This window comes from Myxocyprinus asiaticus, chromosome 4 (genome assembly GCF_019703515.2).
Source record: "Myxocyprinus asiaticus isolate MX2 ecotype Aquarium Trade chromosome 4, UBuf_Myxa_2, whole genome shotgun sequence".
Classification (NCBI taxonomy): domain Eukaryota; kingdom Metazoa; phylum Chordata; class Actinopteri; order Cypriniformes; family Catostomidae; genus Myxocyprinus; species Myxocyprinus asiaticus.
The window spans coordinates 22,427,412-22,454,335 of record NC_059347.1 but is presented as its reverse complement, the minus strand read 5'-3'; the positions used below and the strand labels follow the sequence as shown (position 1 = coordinate 22,454,335).

Genomic DNA, 26,924 nt, shown 5'->3' with positions numbered 1-26,924 from the left:
TCACGCACGCGTGCGCACACACACTCACACAAACACAACACACACTACTGGTGCACATGCAGTGTGTTTATAGATGAAACCTAGACAAAGGGGGTATAAGTAACATTAACATAAACGCATTTTTTTGCTATGTGTTTTACCAAATAATATTCTGTTCCATTTTTTTTTTTTTTACTTTCAGGAAGAGAACATGATGCAGAAGAAATTGTGTTAGAATCACCGTCAGAAACACCTAGTCACAATGACACCATGAAAGCCTCACATTCACTGGCTTTTATTTACATAACATGTCCACACAAGTGACAACATGCCCGTGCCAACCCCATTACAGAGAGAATATTCTAAAATCTCTGTAAGATAAAGCCAATAAAATGGCTTTTATTTTGAAAAACTGCAATGACTTTGAAATTACATTACTTACACATTGTAACGCATTTCTGTTTAAGCGCATTAATTTTGAACCTCGCCCGGACCTCATTATTTGACATACAAATCAAAATATTGGTGACAACCAAAGACAACATATTAAGTATAAGATGAGCTCTGAATAATCAGAAAATGGCAAATAACTGCAAGTTACAACAAATACAATAACAGCAGCGTATTTTAAAATCTGCAAACAGTAAAGATATGAGCAGTACATTGTAATTTGCATAATTTATTCATACCGCAGGGAGCTGAAGTGCGGCTTGCTGAATAATAAAAAAAATGTGGAAAATAAGTCATGAAAAGTATTACTTTGTGGCTATTTGAGTCTTTGAGGCTTACTTTGTTTAAAGGATAGCAGAAACAGTGCTTGTCAAAGCATTGGGCTTTTCACTTTTTCTCAAGAATAATCTGGGGAAGGCATTAAAACACTGCAAATATAAAGACGCAACAAACTCATATAGAGTGAAAATACGAGCAATTAATCTGCAAAGATCTACACCTTAAGAGGTGTTTATTTTTTTTACATCTATTTATATTTGTTTATATTTATATATGCACATATTCTGGCCAACTTTGTTTTAATTGTTTTTTTTTAAATACACATTTACACATTTATGTGAGTAAATTACATGAAATTTTAAGTATTGTCATCAGTGTCCTGCTGTGTGACACTTTCTTCTTCTAGTTATCTGAAACAACATTTTATGATCTTGTATAGCTATATATACATATACAGTACATGTATAATATATTATTATTATACTTGTTTCCACAACCTCATATTAACTAAGACAATAGTGTATTTGCAATTCTAGAAAAAAGTTTAAAAGTGATTTAAATATTTAAAAACTTTGAAGAAATACTGACTTGTCACAGCACCTAAAATACACACTTTCCATTGTACTTTCATGTACATTTTAACCTAACATCTGTAAGTTGGGAAAAAAGTTTTCGGACAAGCTATTTGTCTGAGCTATAAAGTGCTTATTTTAGTGCTTTCTCTAAAAAATCCACTCATCACGTTTACGGTGGTTTTATATATTTTAACATTATGACAATTGTTGCACTGTGGGGCCCATTGTCATGACTAGCAGTCAATAGGAACATCTTTTTTTTTTTTTTAACACAAAAATTTGAAATTGAGCCAGAAAATGAAATCAATGAGCCGGTGTGTTATGGTGTGGTGTGTTGCGGGCCGGGTTTGGTGGGCCACTCTAGGCCAGAAAGTCCAGGGCCACATTTTAGTCCCAGTCCGCCCCTGATGACATATAATCATTATAGTCTATTGTGATACGTTTGTGCACATATGCTGAAAATTCACAAAATACGGGGGAAAAATCATATAATATTTTTTATTATCATTCGATTACTACTGTAAACCTCATAAATTAAGAAAGTAACAAACGTTTGAGTTTAAATAAAGGGCGTGAGTTTTGGATGTCGTTATAAAGTTAAAGGAAATTTTATGAAACAATTTTGAAAATCACATGCACTATGTTGTATCATGTACACTGTACAAGCAGATCATCTCTCATATATACAGAAGAAATAAATAGAGAAACTTTGTCAGATTAGAGTCATGGCAATATCAATTACTGACTGAACATATTTTAGATTAGAGAACAATTAAAGGGAACAACGGGGCTAAAGGGCCCCCGGGGTAAAAGGCACTTTTGATTTTATTTTCTCCCAAAACAATAAACAGCAACAAAAACAACCACAGTGCTTACCTTAACACCTATTTATCACTATGCACTGCAACATTTTCCTGATCCATGAGATCATTGCGTGTAATGTCCAAAGTTTGATCAATTTCCACATATATTTTAAATACTAAATACTTGTTTGTCATTCTCAGTTTTGTTCAGGGTGATTAAATAAAAAGTGAAAGGATAGTATTTGAGGTAAAAAGCACCCCTGTTGCAGGGGCTAAAGGCCCCCATAAAACAAAAAAATTTTCTTAAGTGGGGCGAATAGATTTGTTATGAAAAATGTTCAAAGTGGGCTCACATTTACTGGTCCTATCACAGTGGAGATTACTGTATTTAAAGAATACTTGAGATGTTATGAAATGCAAAATGTGATTGTTATTAACAGAGAATTGTATGCCCTTTTCTGAGGTTATTTTGCATTGTTTTAATGTGTTACTCAAAATAGCATCTTGCAGTGAAAAAGTATTTGCCTAAGTTGACAAATTTTGCCCTAGGGGCGTTTACTTTTATCTCCCTCGCCATGGCACCTTTAAAAAATAAAAAAATTTTTTTATTTAAAACAACATTCTGTTATTTTTTCTTTTCACACAAATGTTGTTGCTCCATCAATATTCAATAAAATAAATGTATTTTTTCTTTATACGCTTTGTGAAGAGAAAGAAAGCACATTTTCCTTAAGGTGTGCCTTTAGTCCTGTTTTACCCTATTTGTCAGGTTTTTATGAGTCACTGGCTGCAAACCAATACTGGATTCTCATCAAATATGTGATGTCTTTAGAGAAGGCCACATTTCTTGTCCAAAGCAGTGTGTCACATCCCATCTGTGTCACTCCCTGTAGTGTTGTTCAGGATTGACTGCACATTCTCTTTAACTGTGAACTTTTTGGTTCTTAATGCACATTTCCTGTCATAAGACCACAATAGGAGCATTTCTTTAGAACCAAGACATGATCAAGTTTAGTAAATGACAGAAAAAATCTTGTACACAAAAATGATTATTTCATGCACTGGGCTACGATGTGCTGGATCAATTTAAAGAAGTGATAAAAGGATAAAAGACCTCCTGTTATAGAAGTTGCATCGTCCTCTAAGTTTGCAGGTAGTTAAGATGTCTTCCTCAGAGAACCTTTCCGGAAACAAACAAGACTGCAGGAATGAAAAACACATGCCACTATCATTGATGTATCAACATCTACTTTTCTGTTGATAGGGTTACTTCCCCCCCATCCCCCCTGGAATCTACACCCTTGATTAAGGCCTTTATTTTTTCAGATGGGGGAAAAAGAGATGCCTACATTGAACTCCCCAGATGTTTGGCTCTGTGACTCTTCACTAATGTCTGTGTGAGGAAAAAAGGAGCAATGTTCAATAAAGAGAACATTGTTGACATCGCTCTTCCGACCACATGTATCTGTCACAATTAGATAAACCAAATTACACACACACACACACACACACACAAAAAGTAACTTTCACCATCATCAGTTTTACTCAATCATCCCATGTTCATATTACTAAAACAAATTCATGTAACCAAGGGAAATTAAACTGAGTTGATGAGTTGATTCAAAAACAACAACTTAATCCATTTACTTAATCCATTTGCATTGGGACAACATTGGCAAATTTTTTGTTTGGTTAACTGAAACTGGGCAGAGGATTTCTAGTTCCCAGCATGCTTTCATGGGACTCAACAGGGTAAATGTTAAAATGAATTGTTACTTTATGTGTCTTTGTGCAAGATGAATATTAAAGGGGGAGATTTGTTATTGTTTGATGTTTTATGCTGAGATTTAGAAGACTTTCTGTTTTGTTGTAGTTTTGGGGGTTACCGTCATGGAGAAGAGTGGAACTTTAGACTTGTTGAGGACCAAAACATGTTCTGTTTTCCACATATTGCTTTATCCATTGAGCAATTGCTATGCTAACCATAGCATAGTGACCAAGTTGCACTCGGTAGTGTTTCCCACAGCATGTGTTTAGCATGCTAACATTTACTATCACTAGCAAGCATATCACTAAAAGAGTTTCATTTGAGTTATTTTGACATGTTAAATATTGTTGGGCTTACTTGATTCAGTTAGGTTCCCTCAACTTTAAGTTCAAATTACATGGTAATTTAAGAAAATCAATTTCAAATATGTGCAACCACTGTTCATGATTTAATTAAGTTCACCCAAAGAGTTATTTTTTTGAGTGCATGAAATGGGATGAAAAATAGAGAGTATTACCCTTTTCACACCTCTTCCTGCACTCCTCCTCACTAGTCTGACTTTTCAGCTGTAAATAAAAGATAAGCAAACTGGTTGATGACTAAAATGAATACATAATGTTGCAGTGAATTCTGAAGGGTGAATATGTTTGCATTTAAATCTGTTTAATAGAATGTTCTTAAAATTTACCTCAAATGAACTCGGCAAGGAACTGTCTTCTGAGTTCTGAGGGATCAAAAAAGTAATCATCAACATACAAAACATTGTATAAACTTTTACTCAATGGCTGTACATTTTCAGCCTATAAATAATATTCCTATGTCAGAGTGACACATTAACAGGATGCCTAACTCTTCAGGCAAATTAATGATTCATCTGTTCCATTAATACATGGAAGGCTCACTCTGTGTAGTGAAAGGTTGGTTTTCAAGCATGCATACCACTTGAATTGGGTTTTTTTGTTTACAGAGTTTTGCTTGAAGAGCAAGAACTTCTCCTTGAGTTCGGAACAACTGGATTTGAAGTTCATCATAACGTTCTCCCATCTCCCGGATCTGTTTGCGATACTGGTCCTTGTCTTGAAGGTTTTTTGAGTTCTCCAAATGGTACTCCTCTCTTGTAGAAATAGCCTATCAAAAGGGATGTGTCAAGCAATTCTAATGATTTCATGAGCTTCAATGTAATACATACTGTAAGACCAGTCAAATAAAAAGTAAATATTTGCATTGTATTATAGATTGGCCTCTTGATCAAACACAAGATGATAACAACATATGCAGTAGAACATGATGTTGTATATTCTATCAATAAGTAGTTTCAGGGATGTTGCTTAAATTCACAGGGCCTGGGACAAAAGTTGCAAGGTTGGGCCCCTCTCCCTCTGACCCAATGAATTGGCTTTAGTGCAGCTACACTACATAGAGGACTTAAGTCAGTGGTGATTTCTCAGGGCCAGAAAAGCTTCTCTGCTGCCATAACATGTCTAATAAATAAATATTCTTTCATCCTTTCATTCTCATTGACCTTTTTGCCTATGTATTTTCAATCGCTTTCCACTCCTAATTAATCTACAAATGAATAGCAAAAAATTAAAAAAATTAAAAAATGTATCCAATCAGAATTTATTCTTCAATGCTTACAAATAAAGTGTGACAACTGTTTCACAAATCGCATGCCTGAAGCCATGCTCATTAGCTGAAGCAGCACATCTGAGCTCCACCCTGTCAAGCCTTCAGAATTTCCTCAACAGTGTAAGTGAATAGGCATCTGTAGTCAGATTGTCAGATTCATCAGCCAATCAGATTGATTTATTTGTTCTTGTGGGTGTGATCTTTACGTGAGCCCTCCACCTTCCCAACATTCCCCGTTGTCCCCTCTGACAACAACAGGAAGGTAATTTTGTTACATTACCATATCTCGTTCTTTGATGACTTCTTCCAACTGCTTCAGGATGTCTTTCATTCGGTCATGATACATTTTGGAGTCCTTCTTTAGCATTGTGCACTTCAGTTCCAACTCATCCTTCTCCTCTCGATACTAAACTCCCAAAAACACAATGCCACAAATTATGAAAATAATTTAATATAAAAAAAATAAATAAAAAAATAAATAAAAATTTTACATATATATATATATATATATATATATATATATATATATATATATATATATATATATATATATATATATATATACACACACACACACACACACCTTCTCTCTGAAAATATATTACACAGAATAACATATTAATAATAAAAATAAAATTGACTGTAAATCCATTATAAAAAAATAAATAAAAAAATAAATAAAAATTTTATATATATATATATATATATATATATATATACACACACACACACACACGCACCTTCTCTCTGAAAATATATTACACAGAATAACATATTAATAATAAAAATAAAATTGACTGTAAATCCAGCTCTAACAGTATCTACAAACTATTTAATAATAGTCTGCATGTATAAAAAGAATGGTTACCTTATCACGTAGCTCCTCTGCATCGTGCAGATCTCTGCGTATATTGTATATATCATTCACCAGTTCTTGGTGTTGAGCCTGACTTTGTTGCTTGAATTCCTCCAAGGACTGTGGATCAAGCTTTTCATGCTCCTTTGGGGAAAAGCATTCTTGTAATTAATTGCCTTTTTTCAGCTATTTTGATTGGTGCTTATAGTCTATGACAGTGATTCTCAGCTTTATTGACTCAAGGGCCTTCACTGTCCAATACAATTGGGGCCCCTCCCTACTCAAATTGGAAGTGCCAATAGATAATTCATCAAGATTAATTTCATGATTCCAGATGTTTCAGTTGTTTTTGTAGACATGCAGATTTTTAGTGGCAAATATTTTACATAATTTTTAAGTCATCTTTTTTGCTGAGGCCCTGACCACCTGGTTTAGAACCACTGATCAATGAGAGCCATGGCCACAGTGAATTACTGAAACAGATTTACCTTGGAAGCGCTTTCAAGCTCTTGTATACGGACAGTGAGGAGATCATTTTCTCTCTGCATCTGCCAAATCATCTCCTGACTGGGCCTCTGCTCCATGGCATTTTTCAAGGTTATTGTCTTTTTACGTTGGATCTTTGAGTCACTCTCTGCATTCATTAGGCTGTGCTTTAGTCTCTCAATCTATTGAAAACGAAAACAGAAGGGGGAAAAGAACAGGCACAGATTAATACATGAGTTTAAGTTCCAGTAATAGGGCGGTTAGTAGTATTTAAGTGTCCAACGACAGGGCAGCAAGTAGTATTTGGCTGGTCATGTGATGTCAATATGGCTGCCCCCATGAGGGGACCCTCTCCATGTAGATAAAAAAAGCTTTTATAAGGTATGACTGTATGATATGACTGGAGTCTTCATCTCATGTGTGCGGTCGTAATTTAATACATATGTTTCAAACTAAAAATTGAAGAGAAAGTACTTAAATACTAATTATTATTTAATAATTCTCTGACTTTGCCCTTTTCCCTAACATGCTCTTCCCAATACATGAATATTCCATGCAGTCTCTCAATTAATAAAAGGTAATAATAATAATAATAATAATAAAAACGTGTGATAATCATATACGTCTAGCATGTCACACTGCAAGGCACTGCTTTCACTGCTTGCAATTTCATGTCAGCTAGCTACCCATTATGCAAATGTAATGAAGACCGGTGTTGAGATATACATAGCTGGATTCTGCAAAATATGATCACCTCCAGCTGGAGATCACGGTTACTCATGAGAGCGCAGTTCTTCTCCTCGCTCAGTCGGGTCAGATCGTGCATAAGTCGGTAATTCTCGTCTCTCAGTTTACGCGCCTCCTCGCAAACGTGCGCGCGCTCCTCTCGCATACGCTGCACGCGCTCCTGCTGCTTGCGCAACTCAGTCTCGCACAGCTGCAGCTGGCGGATGGTGTTCAGCTGCTCCGCCGCCTGCGCAGACACCTCGCGCCTCACCCTCCGCTCGTCCTGTGCGAGCTTCTGCAGGCGAGACACCTCGCTCATGAGGAACTGAGTGAGCCCGCATTCCCCGGCAGTGTCTGAGGGCGCAGAGAGGGTGAACGTCATCAGAGCCACTTAAACAGTCTGATTCTAACATGTCTATCTTTTAGCCTATGGCCATGGTCAAAGTAATACTCACCAATAAGTATGGAGAAGACCCGAGCAGGCTCTTTGCCGGTGATTTTGCGGTACACGTCTGGATAATCAAGCTCTAGGCTTTCTAGAAATGCCTCATAGCCTTTTAGTCCAGTTCTTTGTAAGATGTCTAACAGCACCCCTATGAGCCAATAAAAAATAGACATTCCTCAAGCAGTCTAAGCAGATAACTTCAGTGTCGATAAGATATGCTGAGAAAACATGACACTTGAGATCAGCTTATTGTTTGTAATCCTGTAACAGTTGATTTGCACTGGTGGTCTATCAACTCTTACCAACTTTTCGCCGTCTGATAACCAGACTGGGGTCGTTGTAGATCTGTTCCTCATCTTCACTGCTCAGAACCTTACACTGTCTCAGATAAGGTGTTATCCTGGAGGGCTCAATGGTCTTGATGAGAAGCATTCTGTAATCCTCCAGCCGTGCCCAGCACTCATCATCATCCTCCAACTTCTCCAGGCCATCAGACATGACAAGAAATGTCCCTTGATATGTGTTGCTTGACAGCACCTTGTAAGGCTAAACGTACACTACACGTCTAACTCAGATAAACAGCTTGCCTGAAAACCCAGAAAGGAAATGTTCACCAAGCACTGCAGCTGCAGAAGTTCCCTTTTCTAGTTGTCATTTCAGTTCTTTTGATTTCCGTCTATTACACAACAAATTGTTGCACTGCAATGCAATATTCTTGCATGAATGAGAACATCAATATTAAACTAAAGATCCAATTAACAGGATTCAGGTTTCTTTTCTATTATGATTTTAAATTTCCTTATATCTTTAGCATACATAGATAGCAAAACAGAGATACAATCATGTGTCACATTATGAGCACTACATATTTTCGTATAATCTTAAATCTTCACCAATTACCCAATTATTAATTTTATGGGCCAACAATTGATACAAAGAAAGAAACCCAACGTTTATTTCAGTGTAACCCCTTAACACGTTTTCTAAGACAATTCATGGAACCTTAAGCGGATCTACAACTAAATACCTGGCAAATTACCAATAATATCCAGTATTTTGGCATTCAGTGTACCATACATGTATTATGAAATTAAGATTTTTGCATTCTCTTGTAGGATTACAACTATGACCTAATATAAAAGCTTTAGAAAAATTTCATAATACAAATAAAAGGAACACTTCTATAGTAAACTTTATTCAACTAAACAAAGATAACAGCAACAAAACTGTCATATACACAATAATTTTGGAATAATTTAACAACAGTCAAGTGCAAAATCTCTAACCTTATTATTTTCAGAACACTGCCAGAACATATTTTGGAATTTCTTAACAAAATATCTGCATTGTATAAAAGAACTCTCGGAATTCAATGCAATGAAAACAATCTAACTGGTCCCTCAAAATTCTATGATAAAATGCTGAAAAAATTCTAAATTAATATTCACAAATTTAACAGAATCTGTGGCTATTGGTAATCCATTCTCTGTAACGGAGTATGAACAAGTGATAAATCTTATTTAACTGGACGTCGCCGTCTTTGCTTTTTTGTACTGATTCCTGAGAACTGTGCTGCTGATGCCTCGTTTTCATTTGTGTTGAGTTCAGCCCTCTGTAAAAGACAGAAAATACATGTTAAAATACAATCAATCAATCAAATCAATCAAATCAACTTTTGGCAGCCAAATGTTTGGAATAATGTCAGATTTTGCTGTTTCGGAAGGAAATTGGTACTTTAATTCACCAAAGTGGCATTCAACTGATCACAAAGTATAGTCAGAACAGCACCATCACTATTTGAAAAAAGTAATTTTTGATCAAATCTAGACAGGCCCCAAAGATTTCATACAAAGGTGTACACTACAGTCTTCAAAGACAAAGGGCAACTGGCTCTAACAAGGACAGAAAGAGATGTGGAAGGCCAGATGTACAACTAAACAAGAGGATAAGTACATCAGAGTCTCTAGTTTGAGAAATAGACACCTCACATGTCCTCAGCTGACAGCTTCATTGAATTCTACCTGCTTAACACCAGTTTCATGTAAAACAGTAAAGAGAAGACTCAGGTGCAAAAGAAAAAGCCACTTTTGAACAGAAAAACAAAAAGAAAAGGTTAGAGTGGACAAAGAAACACAGACATTGGACAACAGATAATTGGAAAAGAGTGTTATGGATCTTAACCCCATTGAGCTTTTGTGGGATCAGCTAGACTGTAAGGTGCGTGTGAAGTGCCCGACAAGACAGCCACATCTATGGCAAGTGCTACAGGAAGTGTGGGGTGAAATGTCACCTGAGTATCTGAACAAACTGACAGCGAGAATGTCTAGGATCTGCAAAGCTGTCATTGCTGCACGTGGAGGATTTATTTGATGTGAACTCTTTTAAGAAGTTCTGAAAAAAAAATTCAAATTGTAAATAGTAATTTTTCACGTTATTAATGTCCTGACTATACATTGTGATCAGTTGAATGCCACTCTGGAGAATAAAAGTACAAATTTCTTACCATAAGAGCAAATTTATTAAAATATTTTGGCCGCCAGTATATATTGCAAGCAGCAATTATGGGGCCGGGCACACCAATGGCATGCAAGGAAGCTTTACTGGACACTGATTATGACTTTAAGAAAAGCAGCATTAAAAACATAGGTAAAATTGCTAATACTACAAAACAATGAATTATAACTTTTGACCAATGGGGGGTGCTGTCACCAAATTTATGGGATGCTGTCAGGGTGTGGTCACAATAACACATACAAAGTTTAATGTCAATAATATGGCAAAGCACTGCCGAGATGTAGCCTTAGATCCCTATTGATGTGTTGACATGAAATTCATTGATGCGTTAGACGAGAATGATTTCGTTTATCAAAAGCTTTTCATAATTATATGTCATGAGTGTTCCTTAAGGATACATGCAAAATTTAGTGTAAATTGGACTTGCGTTCTAGGAGGAGTTCTAAAAAGTAGGGTTTCAATTAAATTCAAACTGGCAGACAGGAAGTATGGCCGACCATGGGAAATTTGGTATCAACGTACTTGGCATGATCTAGGGAACACAAGTCCAACCACCCAAGTCTCATGACAAAAGGCCAAATTAATCAAAAGTTAAAAGCATTTCTTTGTACCTTCTGACCACTTAGTTGCACTGTACCCAAACTGTTCGAGTACCTTCAGGACATGGCCCCAATGACACATACCAAATTTTGTAATGATACGCCAATGTGTTTGTAATCCACAGCAATTTAAGGCAAAATTCAAAATGGCCTACGCCCAATATGGCCAACATTGGAAAATTAGATATCATTTGACTCAGTATGCCCTAAGGAATCTAAATAAGTCATGTCTCATGATTTTATGCCAAACTATTCAGAAGTTATAGAAAAAAAAAAAACTTTTTCCAGATTTCTTGACCACAAGACGACGCTGTGCCGAAACTGTGCAGGTTTAGTATTGCTTTCGTGTCAATACTCTAAAGCGTTGCAAAGATATAGCCTTACGTACATTTTGGCGTGCTCACTGTCAAATTTGTTGATGTGGTATATGAGAACGGTTTGCTCTATTATCATGAATTCCATAACTTTTTGTGATGTGTGTCTCAAGATGAAACATGCAAAATTTCTTGCAAATCGGAAATATGGTCTAGGATGAGTTTGAAAAAGTAAGTTTTTCGAAAAAATTCTAAATGGTGGAAAATCTAATTGAAAATCTAATTAAAACAATGGTATGCATTTGACTCGCCGTGAGCCTGGAAATCAGAGGAAAAAATAATTTTGTTTCTAGGCCTTACGGCCCAAAAGTTATGAACATGAACATAAGTGCAAATTTAAACAGTTGGTGGCGCTAGTGGGTTTGAGTTAAATACCACAAATTCGGTGCAGTAACATTTAAGAGTGTCCTCTATCAGAGTGCCAAATTTCTGAATTTTCCAACATAAGGTTCTATGGTATGCCATAGACTTCAAGAGAGGAATAATAATAGGAAAACTAACAGAAACAATTCTGTGCTTGGACCTTAATAAACTTTAAATGTTAGGAAAAACTTACTGCAGCTGGTGGCTGATCATTCTCTCCATTCTTTTGTAAATGCATTTCCTCAGCTTCATCTTCATCAGGCAGTTCACATTCCTCATATGGGTTTATGGTGGCCAATAGGGCAGGTAATGTAAAGCACGACAAGAAACGAGCCTTACAAAGCTGGTATGCTGGATTTGTGGCAAATCTTTCAGCCACCAGTTTGCGGATGGCAGATACTTGAGCTTCCTCCTCTTTCTCAGTTTGATACTCTTGTGGTAGGATTTTGGCTGCATTTGCAATTAAAGATTGTTTCACCTTGAGCAAAGAGGTCAGTGTTTTGATGCTGGCAACAGATGGTGGGAGGTATGGCAAAGTGACCTCTAAATGAGGTAGTGGAATACCTCCTTTCCCATTCATCCAGTCATCTACTTCAGTTGAATGATCAGGAAATACTAAATTAGGATCAAAACTCAAACTCTTAGAGGGGAGAACAGGATTAGGAATTAACTGTTGACTTGGTTTTGTGATTTGAGGTACTTTTGATGGAACTACAACTGTAGATGAAGAGGACAGAGGTTGGAGGAGAGTCGTATTAGAAGAATGTGGAAAATTAGGTTGTACAATTGTGATCGGCAAACCTTGGTTTTGGATGATGGTTGGCTGTTGAATAGCTGTTATAGGAACACAAGCATTTTTAGCAACACCTTGAGGCTTAGCCACTGTGACTTTATCGGTTGGCTTGCATACAACTGGTCCGCTAACCAAAGTTGGTTTACTCAAGACTGTGGGAGACGGAAGGACACTGAGAACATTTGTGACAGCAGAAGACACACTGGGACCCATTGGAGGACAATAAGATAGATTTAGCCTTGCAGTGGTTTCTTTAGAGGATGAAACAGACAAATCTAAAACAGACTCTGATGAGTTTTCTATAGAGACTCTTGGTTGACTAGCTTCAGTGTGTGCAAAGGAACCTTTCTGGTCCACTATGATGGGTGCTTGGGATGACATCTGGGGGGTAGTGTTTGGCATACTCTGGTTCTGTACTAAGGTATTAGGAGGTATTTGGATGGCTAAACCATTACCTGTGGAGGTAATGTTTATAGAAGGAGGAGGCATTGGGGGATCTCTGGAGGCATTTGAGGCAGAAATACAAGAGGAAGCAGGGAGAACGAGGGCAGATGATGATGGGTTTGGACTGGTTGAGATACATCGCAAGGTAGTGTAATTGAGCAGGGAGGTGTTTGGCATGTTCAGGGTCTGGTTGTCGGGGATATTAGCAGACAGCATTCCAGTCACTGGTACAAACCCAGTGGGGGTAAGAATCCACTTTATCTGCCTCTGTACTGCACTGGTTGGAACAACAACACTCTGTTTGCCCTTGTCTTTCTTGCAAACGTTAGTTTTAGTCTGTTCCATTAGGGCTTGAAATTTCTCTGTTGGTTTGCGGGGGCGTCTTGTCTTTCTAACTATTTTTATGCTCTCTGTGGATGGTGATTTGGATGTTGGGCTGAAGGTTGAGGTCGGTTGTACTGGTGCTGTCAATTGTATTAGAGTAGGAATTTGTGGTGGTGTTCGTGGTAGTACATTAAGCAGTAAAGGCTGCACTGCCCCCTGCATGTTTGGCTGCGTTATGACAAGAGTGTTGGGTTGAACCAAAGTGGGTGTCATCTGCCAGACAGGTTGCTGGGCATGGTTAAGAACATGAACCGGCTGCAAAGGAGTTGGAGGTTGAGGGGGTCCTGCTGGTTCTTTTTGCTCAGCTTTCCTGAGTTTACTCTCCTGAAGCATTGCTGAGACTGTGTTAGGAGGAGCTAAACAACCAAAAGACATTTAATTACAAAACTGCAAGTACACTGACATTGAGTATTTTATGAAAGAAAGAACTAGGATAGCTTCTATCGTTGGTTAGCCTTCACATACGTTATTTGCTATTTAATTTCAAGACTTTGAGGATATATATAAAATAGAAAAATATAAACTGAGATACCTTTTTTGGGTATATGTTCAGCATTTTGCATCTGTGTAAAGAACAGAGAGGAGAAAAACAACAATGGGTTGGATTGAGTGAATGGTAATCTTAAAAAATAAATATTAATTTCTTTTTTGAAAATGCTACATATTCATATGCATAATTTAAAAGGTACAACTACAGTAACAAAAATAAGGCGGTAAATTGATAAATACCTTGGGTCCTTTCTTTTTGCAAACTTTAATTACATTTTTGCAACCTTCGGTATCCATGTGGAGAGTCTGTTATAAGTTAACACAACCATGTAAAACTGTCAACAGTTACTATGAAATAAAAGAAATAAAAAGACAACAAAAAGGCAACAAAGTCTTATAATGTTAAATCTTACTTTGACAAAAAATGAAAACACTGCTGTCTTTGTGAGGGTGATGTTTGCTGCTCTTCCTCCAACAATATCAGCTGTAAAGTGATACCAATGTTAGAGTTGACAGAACAAACAGATGATTTAGAATATGTGTTCATTATTAGACCCACAATGAATCGGTTTCAAATCTACGGTTTGTAATGTACCTTCGCAAAATTTCTTTTCATTTGCTGGCACAGGCAGTATCACATTACCAATCCATGGGCTGATAGCTTTAAGGAGATCATTGTTAAGGCTGGACCAGTCCTGGACCTGCCTTCTTTTCTTTTTATCTCCTGGAGTTTTCCTTTTCTCCTTTGGATCATTTGGAAAGGAAAAATGTATAGCATCAATGGAAGTATGAAAACAATGATTCTCAATTATGAAGAAAGGTGTAAAGCTGAATATTAATCAATTGTCGTATTTTAAAAGTATCTGACATTCAATATAGTATTTCAGTTAAGTACTTGCCATCATGATGCTAGAGAGTAGGTACCTTTGGGCATTGCTAGATAGTTGCTAAGGTGTTCTAAATGGCTAAGTACAGTAGCTCGTTGCAATGAGTGTGTTTACATGCACTTTAAAAGTCTGATTTTATATGGACTAAAGCAATAATTCGTGTTTTTAAAATGTCATGTAAACACATTAGTTCGACTGAAGTTCAGTTTTTGCTAAATTAAACTAACAAACCTAGATAATGTGTTTGTCGATTGGTTCCGTCTAGCATGTATACACTTAAATTGGTCCAGAACAGGCCTTGGAATTATGTGCATGCTGTAAAAAACATAGGAGCCGAGCAACGCGTATTTAACTTGGAATTCAAATGCAACACAAAGCAGAGAAGAGCAACAACAACACTGGGGTGCGTTTCATTCAGAAGTGATCCTCCCTATGCCCCATTCCCTTCAAAGAGTATACCATCCACTGTGAGAGCTTAAGAGGGCTGAAAGGTGTGAGGCTCAAATGTTTATCACCTTTACTCACCTTTTAATTGTTTTTTTTTTTTTTTTTTTGGAAATTCTGATTGAAGCGATCTTACAGCATGGCTATTGTGATTGTTCTCCCTTTGAAGTGCCCTTCAGAGGCTGATTTATCTAGTTTGTAAAACATGGACACATGGCAAACGCTAGAAATGTTGGACAGATCAGCACTCTGTTAACTATCCACGCCTGTGACACATTGATGTGCCTCAAGGTTAGCATGCTAGCATTAGTGACATGAATGCAGTATGTAAACATTACAAATTAAATATTATCTACTGCAAATATCTTTCAATTATCGAGTGGTTGTAACGGCTTCTTTTACTGATCTCATATGGATTCCATTCATAGAAGGAAGCAGAAAGCATGATTTTTTTATTTAATATTAAGCCTGAAGCAAATGACAGCAACAGATACAGAACTGTTTAAGTATTCAGACAAGAAATACCAGCGATCGCAAGGAAAATATAAACAAAGAATATACAGTATCAATAATCTATTAATCGTCATAAAACGCCTCAATCGTCTATTTATTCACGACATATCAGTCTAAACGTTGTTATCATGCTTTACACTGAGATTATAAAGCAAAGCACATCTCGTATAGTTAGAACATTCCAGGAGCAAATTGTGTCGTCTTCACCAGACACACAATGGATAATGTACATCTGATCTGCACCAAAATCAATGCTCAACGAATGTAAGAAATGCATGTGGCTGTAAAGTTTTCCATGTTGTGTCTGTTGTTTGTGTCTCACTGTAGCTGACATCTTTGATGCGCTACTATGACACAAAAGGTCAACTGGAAAACACCTATGTCACTTTCTCAGCTGATGTCCTTTCTTCGCTGTTTCGATTGCGCATAGTTACATGAATACTTGGACAGAGAGAAATAAAGACTAACTCGAAAATGCAAAAACCCATGGCAGTTCCATTATTACTGCCCATGTAAACGTACTCAACGTGGTTTCCCAAAAGTATCGTTAGACAACTGTGGTCACAAGTTCCATCATTACCAATATAGTTCAATGATTTGGTGTTTCCTGAAACCATATTTCCAATGAACATTAGCAGAAAGCATCACAAAGTTGTGTAGTTGAAACTATAGCTCTCCACTTACAAGAGTTGGAAGCATTGTTTTTTGTCAGTTTGCGTGGTCAATGTCATTTGACTTCACTACAGCTTTTTATACTGTATCTTTCATTCTGTTAAGATTTTTCACCCTATTTACATGCACTTAGGAAAACAGCTTGTTTCAGGTTTTTGCAGAAAGCGACGTTCAAAAATTCCATATAAATTCAAATGTCGTTTTCTCGCAATAAACGGCTTGCTGGTATACATGTAAATGAGCTTTTGTAATTTGATATCCATTAGATCTCAGCAAAAGTAATTACTTCACCCCCACATTAATGTCATTAATGACAGCTCTATACTGTTGAACCAAAGTGGTCCGCACAACGGATGTGCGACATAAGCTGCGTTTACATAGACACTTTAAAAATAAAAATCAGAATTAATCAGTAAATTTGGCTCTGGTTCCTCCAATGAATGTGCAATGGATAATTTTTCCTTTTTTATCATCTGCCAACTTCGAAAAGCGATAAACCTCTCCTCAACAAGCCGCATTTCTTGAGGTATCATTCATGTCCGAAGCCCAAATGGAATGAGATAATTACGTGCTGAAATGTAGCTAATACTTAGGGTTAAGGGTTTGTTCAAATCCCTAACCCTTCGTATGAGCAATAGTAATGGTGATGCTTGCCTTAGCAATCACAACTACTGTAATACATAAATTAATAAACAATGTTAATGTCCTAATGTTAACAGCAAGCATCCTCAGCGATAAGCGTACCTTTTTCATTGCAGATGTTTCCTTCCTCTGTAAAAAGTGTCTAATATCACTAATAGGCACCTTTATCATGGAATTCTCATCATCAGCCTACAAGAACGAAATAAGATTAAGTATTAGAATACAGAACAGATAAAACTGGCACTGATCTGCTCTGAAAAAGCAAATGAAAAACAAAATGAAAGAATCTTACCGGCCTCTGCAAGACAATAGGATCCAGACCCACATAAGTCCTTTCCATGTTTCCAAAACGATTCAGGATGGTGTTGCGCACAAGACAGGGTCTCATTGGTGGACAGACGCTGTTCTCTGATCGGATGCGGCCCAGGGTAGATTCTTTAGTGGATTTCTTTTGCTCATCCTCATTGGTGGGTAGGCTCACCCACACAGTCCTAACAGTTCCTGCATCACGAACCATTGGCCTTGCATTTACAGGAATCCATTCCTTCATGTCTGGCTGTACATAGTCCTTTGGTTGTATTTCTGGACTTAAATCTTTGTCTGGGGGAACATCTGGTTCATCTGGTTCATCTCCTAAGGATGGTTCAGCATCGCTGTCCATGTATTCTATCTTCATTTGTTCTTCTTCCTCAGAGCCTGAGGTGATTTCGATCTCCTCTTTAATGTTCTTTCTCATCAATTTTCGTCTCTTTGCTTTTTGTTGTACAGGCACATTCTTTTGTACTCTCTTTGTGCCTTTTCTCTGCATAAAAAACAAAACACCGTGAAGATGATTAATTTACAATATTTAACCCTCATGTGATGCTGAGATTGACTTCAGTGTCTTTAGGGGACCCCAAGGATGAACTTTTCAGAAATGTAACATTCATTTTAGTAACATTGCCTCTGTTAGGGGTCAACTTGACCTCAGCAAAACCACATTATAGAAAAACACAATGAAATAAATCCAGAAACTGGCAGAATTTCAACATGTAAAACTTCATTGCATTTATTGTAAACAGAAGTTTTATGTCCAGGGTCTCTGAGACACAAAAAAGTACTGTAGCATTTGTCAAGGAGAACATTTGCAGTATATTATCTTGTATTTGTTCTTTACAGTCTGTATTTACACCCTGTCTACACTGGGCACGTCGACACAAACGTTCAAAACCGTTTAATTTGTGTAGGAGTGCCAGCGTGTGCAAGGCAAAATGAAATGCGACACCTGTTTATTGTTGGCTCAACGGACGCACCGTAACGGATGCTTCCAGTGTAGACAGCATCATTCATTATAATGGGGTTCTACTGCTTTTGACGCGACGCTCACGTATGGTGTAGACAGGCTGTTGGGCAAATTAAAAATTAACCTAATGCATTTAAGGCAAGACATTAGTGACAAATGAACTTACAAATTGAGTCAGTTTTCTCCACTTGTAAAGACACTGGCAGTCAAGCCGGTTTGGGATCTCTGAAGCAATCTTACTCCACTTGCCTAGGGATGATACACAACAGAAACAAATAACAAATAATCTTGACTAAATGGGATACAATATGCTCTGAAACAATTTTAGAGTCTAGAAACAAAAGGCAAGGCGACAAAACAAGTGGTTAAATAATACAACAGATAAATAAACTGGTATGAAAATGTACTTCAGATGTGCTATTTTTGAGAGGGGGAAAAACTATTTTGCACAATGTTAGTATAGCTGTAACTGTGTATTCATGCGGTTGTTGTTCTAGAATTAGAAAACCAGAAACATTACAAGCTTGAAGGTGTGTGGCCTCCAGTGTATACAGCTCTATAACAGAAGTGATCTTGTTTTGTCAAGTCGCACATGTCTGGTGTAGATATGGTGCGAGCTGTAGGTCACTTCGACACCCCTTAGATTTCAGAGTTATGACTTACCAACACCGTATTTCTCAACTTTTTGTTTTAGCAGCTCAATCTCCTCCTTAGTCCAAGGACCCTTTTTCACATTCTCTCGAAGACAATCCAAATATCTGACATAAAAAAAATATATATATATATTTTACTTGTCTAGTAAGTAGGGATTTGCCACAGTGGTTGACTAATCGACTAGTCCTCCAACAACTGACTAGTCCATTAGTGGGATCGACTACTAACATTAATAATTTTAGTGGTGGTGGTTTTAATGGGAGACGCAATTATCAAATTAACTGAGAGATGCAATTTCTTGGAGAGTGTTTTTGCATGACTATAACTTGCTTTGCTTAAAAGTGAATAATAGTCAGCACAGTAAAACCTTCCGCAAAAAGTTTCTTTTCTTTAATGCTTAAAAGGACTAGTTCACCCAAAAATGAAAATTCTCTCATCTTTTACTCACCTTCATGCCATCCCATGTGTACGACTTTTTTTTTCTTCAGCAGAACACAAGCAAAGATTTTTAGAAGAATATCTCAGATCTGTTGGTCCATACAATGCAAGTGAATGGTGATCAGACCTTTGTAGCTCCAAAAATCACAAAGGAAACATAAAAGTAATCCATATGAATCCAGTGTTTAAATCAATATCTTCTTAAAGGATATTGGTGTGGGTGAGAAACAAAAATTTTTTTTTTTACTCTAAATCTCCACTTTAATTTTCACTTTTACATCTGAAAGTCACGTGGTGCCTGTTTAGTTTCACTTTCACATCCGAAAGTGAACGTTCAAGTGGAGATTTGGAGTAAAAAAGGACTTAAATATTCATCTGTTTCTCACCCACACCTATTATATTGCTTCTGAAGATATGGATTTGAACACTGGAGTCATATTGATTACTTTTATGTTTCCTTTATATGATTTTTGGAGCTACAAAAGGTCTGATCACCATTCACTTGCATTGTATGGACCATCAGAGCTGAGATATTTTTCTTAAAATCTTTGTTTGTGTTCTGCAGAAGAAAGAAAGTCATACACATCAGGGGTGGCATGAAGGTGAGTAAATGAGAGAATTTTCATTTTTGGGTGAACTATCCCTTCGAGTTTAGTCCATTTATGCACCGCTGCTGTTTCCACTATTAAAGCACTGCAATACATTTTATCAATACATTTGAAGATGATCACTGTCAGACGTTAAATCCTCTGCTGTGAGTAATGTTCCTGTATTTATGAGGTGCTTTGCAGATGAAAGTCTTTTGCTGATTCTGTCTGACACTGCTTAAATAAATTGTTGCAGTAAAAAAGGTTTAAACTGCTTGATGTTGTGAACTAGATGTGTACCAGCATAGTTTTCTTGCAGTTCTGCACTTCTGAATGAGCAGTGAGGATCACCCTGGTACTCCCAAGTGCTCTGGTTACATTGAAGCATGTCATTCTACGTTCAGGATGCGCGTCAGTGGTTTTATGCCGCTATGTATTGGAGCCCTTCTTATTTCTTACTTCTCTTACTTTCATAGTTTTGGGAAATAAGTTGGTAAAGTTATTTAGCCCATATTTTTGTTGAATATTCATTATTTATCATGTTGAAGTGCTGCACTTCTTAGCATCCGTATATCCCTTTGAAACGTGTCTGATGGGGGCCACATGAACAACGGAGCCTAATTCTCCACCCACTAGTCGACTAGTCAAACAACCAACTGTCTAGTCAATTATGAAAATTAGTATATTTTCATAAGTACCAAACAGTATATTGTTTCAAAATGAATGGACCAGATGTTCAGCAAGATGCTTTCTTTCGGGGATGTCATATTGAAAAATGTGTCAGTTGAATTCATTTAGTCTGAAATTAGTTATACCTGTCACGGCATGCGCCATCCGTCCTGCCTGGAACCTCTGCTTTGATTTTCCACCATTCTGTGATGCCATACTTTGCAACAGCCTTCCGCAACAACTGATTCAAGAGCAATTGGTTAAATAAGTAAAAAACATGAAAACATGGTTGTGTGATTTTATAACTGGTTCATGTGTCTGCAGTGATGGAAATGGGTTATCTAGAGCAAAGGATATGCACTAATTTCCTTTCTCATTTATCTTCGCAGTTTCAAATGAAAATAGAACAATCCAAAATAATGCTCTCATACCTCATCCTCTTCTTTGGACCAAGGGCCTTTCTTTATAGAGGGATCGAGAACAGAATTCCAGCGGTATGCCAGCTGTGATGCATCACGGCCCACCATGAAGTATGACACTATGGAGATCAAAATAATAGAAATATATAGCCACACTATGATGCATACTTGCTTTCAAAATACAATTTATGTAAATTAAATCTGTAAAGAAGTTAGAGTCGCTTAGTTTTCTCCTCCCTTGAGCCACAAAATTTTACCACAGTTCTGGGGTATCGCTAGGCAAAACACAAAATGAAAAATTCAATTATTGAATGTATTACTAATGATAACCACAATAAGAAATTCTTCCACCAAGAAACATAGTTCATTAGCCGAACTGTAGGTGTATGTTGTAGATATGTACGTGCTTTGATTCAGATAGCTCTTAATACAGAATCTGTCCAGAATACAGCACTGATGTGCAGTCACAGCGGTGTGTATCAGCTACTTTATGCCTGGTTTAAACATGACTCATCCAATAATTTTTTGGAACTATCCAATTTTTAGATAAATATGACACATCATGCACAAGAGCACAAGAAGGCCAACTGTCTCACTCTGCATATATGGAATAAAGTTTCCGATTTTCATTTTTTTAATGAGATCTTTTAGGATCTCGTCTTCTTCTTTAGTCCACCCTTTCCTTTTGAAAGTCTTTGAAATGTAGCGCTGGTAAGTCTGGAAGCACATAAAGGCAGTTCTGTTGGTCTGAAAAACAAAGAAACATTCCTTCTAAGTTTCTTCCTTTCTTTTGTGGAACACAAAGGAGATGTTAAGCAGAATATCAGCCTCAGTCACCATTCACTTTCATTCTATGGAAAAAAAGATGCAATGACTGTGAATGATGACTGAGGCAGTTAGTCCCTAACATCATTCCCTTTGTGTTCCATGAAAGAAAGAAAGTCCTAAAGGTCTGTAAGTAAATTATGACAATATTTTCATTTTTAGGTGAACTATCCCTTTAAGTTGGGATAGGAGAAAGAATTTTAATATTGACAAAATAACACCAACTATAAGTTGAAAAACTTTTTACACAGCTTATTAACAGCAGTCACTCTGTAAGTGCATGTATATTTCTGCCCTCACCCCAAGAGCCTCTGCGATCTTGTCCCAATGGCAGCATTTGTACTCTTGTGCAACTTTGCTCAGTTTATCAATCTCATCCTTCTTCCACACTGACTTGTTAATGGAGGGGTGCAGATAGTTTTGCCAGAACCTTTTCAAATCCTCAGCCTGTCGCAAACCTTCAAACTAGCAAACACAAACAACCACATCCGCACTTAAAATGATATACTATTGTGAGAAAATAATATAGTATCGTCTTCTTGGCTGCATATCAACAACGTTATTGTGTAACTTACGTCAATGTTCGATATTTTCTCCCAGTCATGATCATCATGCAGTTCACCCATCAGCTGGTCCTCTTTCATTGCACTAAGGTGAAATTGTGAGTTTGTTGAATTACACATTACATTGCTCATTAAGCAAGTCGTTCCCCTTACAGCACGTTCTCTCAAACAAGGTGGCTAAATGTCCTTACCTGATTTCTGAAATGTCCTTCTCAATTAATTCTACTTGTTTTTTCATCTCTTTTTTTTCCTCATCCGTGGCTTTAGACATCTTGGCACTCAGGTAGTCTAGCCTGTGAAAACAGACCATTGCCAGCTCTCAAAAATGTAATGAAATAAAACACCATTTTTGTAATTTCACTGTGCACACATCACATTTGATGTGAAACACAACAAAACAAAAAATACCAACTCTGTATGTGTGTTCATAATACATAATCAAATAAAAAGATACTCACTTAGATAGTTTGGGCTGTAACATGCGTTTCATAGTGTCTGTGATCACCCCGTTGATCAGCAAAGCCTTCTGCCAACCTTCCCCTGAGAAACACACACACATACGCATGCACAATTCATTTTTGCATCAGAGAAAATCACATTGATAAAAGTAATGGCAAGCAAGTTAAGGTTCTTAAAACATACATCTTTTTATTTTCAGCTCATCAAAGAGTCTGGTACCATGACTCAACCTCTCTTTCGTCTCTTCATTGGCTGGAGGGCCCTAAATAAATTAAGCAAATCAGGCTAAAAGAATCCTATGTATTAATTGGAAATTGTATGATGTGCAGTATTATTTTCATCACATACCAGACCAGTGAGTTTGTCTTTGAAATAAGGCTTCATGAAGTATCCCAGAAAGTGTTTCTGAGGTGGTAGTGTAGGGTTGGTGGAGTTAGAAGTGGTTGGACCAGAAAGCTGGGCCTCAATCTGTTTCTGTGGAGAAACAGTGGCTTTAACATTTCAATATTGCACTCAAAGCATGCAAAGAGCAAACCAATCGCATTAGATCTCTGTTTCAATGAACTGCAGTGCAGCCCAAGTGTTTTCTTCACCTGCTCCTGCTGATTATCATTTAGAAGTCGCTCCAGCTCGGCTAATTTTTCTTTCAGCACTTCCTGATAAACCAAATTCATCTGCAGGCAGGTCTCCACATTTTGAGGAAGATCCAACTCGTCATCATCACTGTCCTCGTCACTCTGTTGAGGGCAGAGAAATATTATAGGCGATAAAAAAGACTAAAGATTAAAAGAGATTAAAAAAATAAATCGCAGCACAAATCTGTAAAGAGGAAATTAAGGGTTACTCACAGAACCAGAGCCGTGTTCACTCTCTGTTCCACAAAAAAAGAGAAATAATGAAGATCATTTAAAACTGAAGTACAAACAATTCATTTCAAAAGGTGAAATAGCAGCCACTATGATCAGATGCAACTGATTTATTTGGTTACATTACAGTGAAGATATAAAAACACAGTGCTAAGGGGCCTGTGGAAAATGTTAAGGCAGAGTAAGTGTAAATAGCAACAAAATGCATCTTCTTTGAACTAAGTGCAAATAGGGGTAGATACTATTTGCACCCCTATTTAAATACGAACATAAAGTATAGAGGCATCACTACAGCATGTTTATTGTGTTTATTTAGAGTCCCACAGACACCCTACACCAACCCCTACCCCTAAACCTACCCCCTAACCCTACCTTTACTACATTAACCATAGTATCACCATGGTATATTGTAGTAAAATCATAGTAACCACAAAATTAAACATGGTTACTATATGCACACCATATTAGTGTTGTAACACCATGGCTAATTTGCATTAAAACTATGGCTTTTGTAAAAAAACAAACAAAAAACAAAACAAAAAAACATGGTAACTTCAATATTACTATAGTAAAACTTTATAGTAAAAATTTTACCCGGATCACTGCAAGGAAATCTACCTTTAGATTCATATTGATTTATTATTATAAGTAGTATTAAAGGAAATATTAAGAGTGGAGACAGGAAACAGGATGGAGAAAAAGCAGGACAAAATGCGGATTCGAACCCGGGTCATCCGCATAAAAAAAACATATCCACAATGTCTTTAAATACAACGCCATTGCAATGACACTTGTGGGTGCAGTCTGTCTTTCATTTCTGTGTTTCCTTCCATCAGACTACTGAAGGGCAAATAACTGCAATGTGTGGCAGCTGCTATTTACACCTAGTGTAAATGGTCACAAATATTTTGTAAAAAGTGTTTAACAAAAGGAAAAAGGAAAATTATTATTTTCTGAATTTGATAATACTTCTGTTTAATTCAGCTTTGTAAGGGCTAATCTTTCATGATCTATCATGACATTGTGATGATTTTACTCTACTGACAGTTTTTAACAGTAAGAATAAAAATAAATCTGCATTTAGTTTGGTAAAAAAATAAGTGTTAATCTCTCCTTCTGTGCTACATGGCATTCTTATATGAATAGTCTGTCTTTATAATATCACACATACTGTTTTTCTCACAGAGTGTAAATGGGTCTTTATACATTAAAATACTGGTCTTCAAATTTAGGGGTCCTTGGCTTCAAAAAGTTTGATAACCACTGATGATCAAACCTGTGACTTCTGAACTATCATTCCAAATCCTCATGCGTCATGCATTTCCATCTCTAAGTACAATGACTCATGTCTCCTTTAAACTGAAAGTTAATTTTGATAACAGAAAGTTACCTGTCAAAATGTCAACTAGTGCTGCATTAGTGCCAAGTGTATTCTCTAAATCCTCAATCTCCCTCTGAATCCGCTGACGTTCTGCTTCCAAGTCACCACTTGGCTTGAGGAAGTTAGAAGCAATAAAATAATTAAGAAAAACAATACATTTCATTTCTATGGGGTGATAAAATATTCAGAGAGGACTATATTCTCACCACTCCATCAACTGTAGGTCCACTGTCATCATCATCTGCCATGAAAGATAGAAGTTCACATTAGAGAGTCTTGTCTGTAATTCAGTGAATAAAGTAATGTCAAGTCCAGGAGACACAGGCTGTCTCAAAACCTAGAGAGTGGCCTGCCTAGACAGCATTTTAGGCATGTTTGGAACACATCCATGATGCCCAAAGTGTCAAGGCAGGCAGCTCATTAGATATTGAGACACAGCCACACTGTCACGTCTGCTCTCTGACTCACCACTGTTGCTGTCAGATGACAGTAGTTCTGCAATGCTACTGTCCACTCCAAGAGTATTCTCAAGAGCCAAAATCTGCCTCTGGATTTTTTCCCTCTCCGCAACCAAGTCGTTCGATGCCATGTTAAACAAAGAGAAACCTAAAAACACACATTTTCGAAGGATACTAGATTAAAACTGACATTTTGCACACCTTGCCAGTATGCAACACATCTTTAACCACATATAAACCTCTATAGAAGCAGAATTTACAGCATGAAGCGAATTAAATTAGGTTGCTACATATTATAAATTCAATGCAGCGAATATCTAGCCTTCTGTCTGTGCAATATGGGCACATACATTAGTTCTTTAATGCGTTGTCCCGTTGTAAGGTTCAGTACTACAGCTCTTCTGTCAGACAAAGACAACAACATATGAAGGTTCCTGAAGCATCACTGCACATGCTGCACATCTCACTCACATCTTCCTGAACACCATGTTTCCCACAGGACAGTTTATGTCTTTGTACATCGTATTAAAAGATGTGTTTTCAATGGCTGGTTGCAATTATCACTGCGACTTTAATGATGCTATCTAAACTGTTAAGATGAATTCTGGCTTTAATAAAACTTCTGTACGTTCTAAGAACGTCACGCAGGAACGACACTGAATCGCGCGTCAAAAGTACGTCATGTCCATTGACGCTTCAAAATAAAAGTCCTTTTCGTGAAACAGGGCCAATTCTACACCATCAAATTAAAAAAAATGCATACCAAATGATGTACAGGATATTTAACTTTTTTTTTAATTTTTTATTATTAAGACAATAAAGAAAATTATATTAAAATAAGGCACTTTATTCAATGCTGATTAGTAAAGTATTTTTTTTTAAACACAGATAACTAAAATGTAATTTAAAACAGCAGAAATATAAAAACAACATGTTAAGTTATATATAAAATATGTAAATTGAAAAATCAATCAAGAAACATTGATAATCTGGCATATATTCGTATTTTAAGCAAGGACTTATTTGACTCATTATTTAAAAAGAAAAAAAAAGTGCTTTAAAGAACTTTTACATTAAAGAATAGATATTAGATTTCAGTGGTAATGTACATAACATAATGCACAATGCTCCCATTTAAGCTTCATTTGATCGCTATATAAGACTTTCAATCATGCCGAGTGGTCCAGCATGACAGGCAGACACATGGTA

The 26,924-nt window shown here is 36.9% G+C and overlaps 2 protein-coding genes across 9 annotated transcripts; both read right to left on the bottom strand.

Annotated features, from left to right (window-relative positions):
* Nucleotides 1–258: 258 nt before the first annotated feature.
* On the bottom strand, nucleotides 259–8,626 carry LOC127436938 (caspase recruitment domain-containing protein 9-like). 5 transcript variants are annotated; one of them, XM_051691477.1, is made up of 12 exons: nucleotides 8,299–8,626; nucleotides 8,007–8,144; nucleotides 7,580–7,905; nucleotides 6,828–7,007; nucleotides 6,352–6,483; nucleotides 5,764–5,889; nucleotides 4,794–4,982; nucleotides 4,543–4,578; nucleotides 4,372–4,420; nucleotides 3,436–3,551; nucleotides 3,201–3,286; nucleotides 259–3,044 (listed from the first exon to the last, which is right to left on the bottom strand). In XM_051691477.1, exons 1-12 carry the CDS (start codon nucleotides 8,492–8,494, stop codon nucleotides 2,951–2,953), a joined length of 1,668 nt encoding a protein of 555 aa, XP_051547437.1. In that variant the 5' UTR covers nucleotides 8,495–8,626; the 3' UTR covers nucleotides 259–2,950. The 5 variants fall into 5 exon arrangements, 2 of the variants coding, with proteins under 2 accessions (XP_051547437.1, XP_051547446.1); XM_051691486.1 differs by having other exon boundaries at nucleotides 3,436–3,479; nucleotides 8,299–8,623; XR_007896487.1 differs by having other exon boundaries at nucleotides 2,965–3,044; nucleotides 3,201–3,266.
* Nucleotides 8,627–8,873: 247 nt separating this feature from the next.
* Nucleotides 8,874–26,373, bottom strand: LOC127436906 (snRNA-activating protein complex subunit 4-like). 4 transcript variants are annotated; one of them, XM_051691439.1, is made up of 25 exons: nucleotides 26,066–26,373; nucleotides 25,726–25,863; nucleotides 25,464–25,498; nucleotides 25,267–25,369; nucleotides 23,859–23,881; nucleotides 23,604–23,747; nucleotides 23,359–23,484; nucleotides 23,194–23,272; nucleotides 23,010–23,091; nucleotides 22,743–22,844; nucleotides 22,564–22,636; nucleotides 22,289–22,453; nucleotides 21,760–21,880; nucleotides 21,176–21,282; nucleotides 20,891–20,985; nucleotides 19,060–19,154; nucleotides 18,563–18,645; nucleotides 17,407–17,916; nucleotides 17,217–17,303; nucleotides 14,552–14,699; nucleotides 14,370–14,440; nucleotides 14,197–14,262; nucleotides 14,000–14,030; nucleotides 12,040–13,823; nucleotides 8,874–9,608 (listed from the first exon to the last, which is right to left on the bottom strand). In XM_051691439.1, exons 2-25 carry the CDS (start codon nucleotides 25,844–25,846, stop codon nucleotides 9,513–9,515), a joined length of 4,347 nt encoding a protein of 1,448 aa, XP_051547399.1. In that variant the 5' UTR covers nucleotides 25,847–25,863; nucleotides 26,066–26,373; the 3' UTR covers nucleotides 8,874–9,512. The 4 variants fall into 4 exon arrangements, with proteins under 4 accessions (XP_051547399.1, XP_051547384.1, XP_051547393.1 ...); XM_051691424.1 differs by having other exon boundaries at nucleotides 8,875–9,608; nucleotides 21,760–21,910; XM_051691433.1 differs by having other exon boundaries at nucleotides 8,875–9,608; nucleotides 21,760–21,910; nucleotides 26,187–26,373.
* Nucleotides 26,374–26,924: the final 551 nt, after the last annotated feature.

Excerpts from the sequence above, each read along its gene's own strand:
- LOC127436906 (XM_051691424.1), bottom strand. The coding sequence starts at position 25,846 with ATGGCATCGAACGACTTGGTTGCGGAGAGGGAAAAAATCCAGAGGCAG. Across the intron at positions 22,637-22,742 it reads AAGGACATTTCAGAAATCAG|TGCAATGAAAGAGGACCAGC; the intron begins GTAAGGACATTT and ends ATTTCACCTTAG. Across the intron at positions 9,609-12,039 it reads ATGATCAGCCACCAGCTGCA|AGGGCTGAACTCAACACAAA; the intron begins GTAAGTTTTTCC and ends TGTCTTTTACAG.
- LOC127436938 (XM_051691477.1), bottom strand. The coding sequence starts at position 8,494 with ATGTCTGATGGCCTGGAGAAGTTGGAGGATGATGATGAGTGCTGGGCA. Across the intron at positions 7,008-7,579 it reads ACCGTGATCTCCAGCTGGAG|ATTGAGAGACTAAAGCACAG; the intron begins GTGATCATATTT and ends CGTTTTCAATAG. Across the intron at positions 6,484-6,827 it reads AGCTTGAAAGCGCTTCCAAG|GAGCATGAAAAGCTTGATCC; the intron begins GTAAATCTGTTT and ends TTTTCCCCAAAG.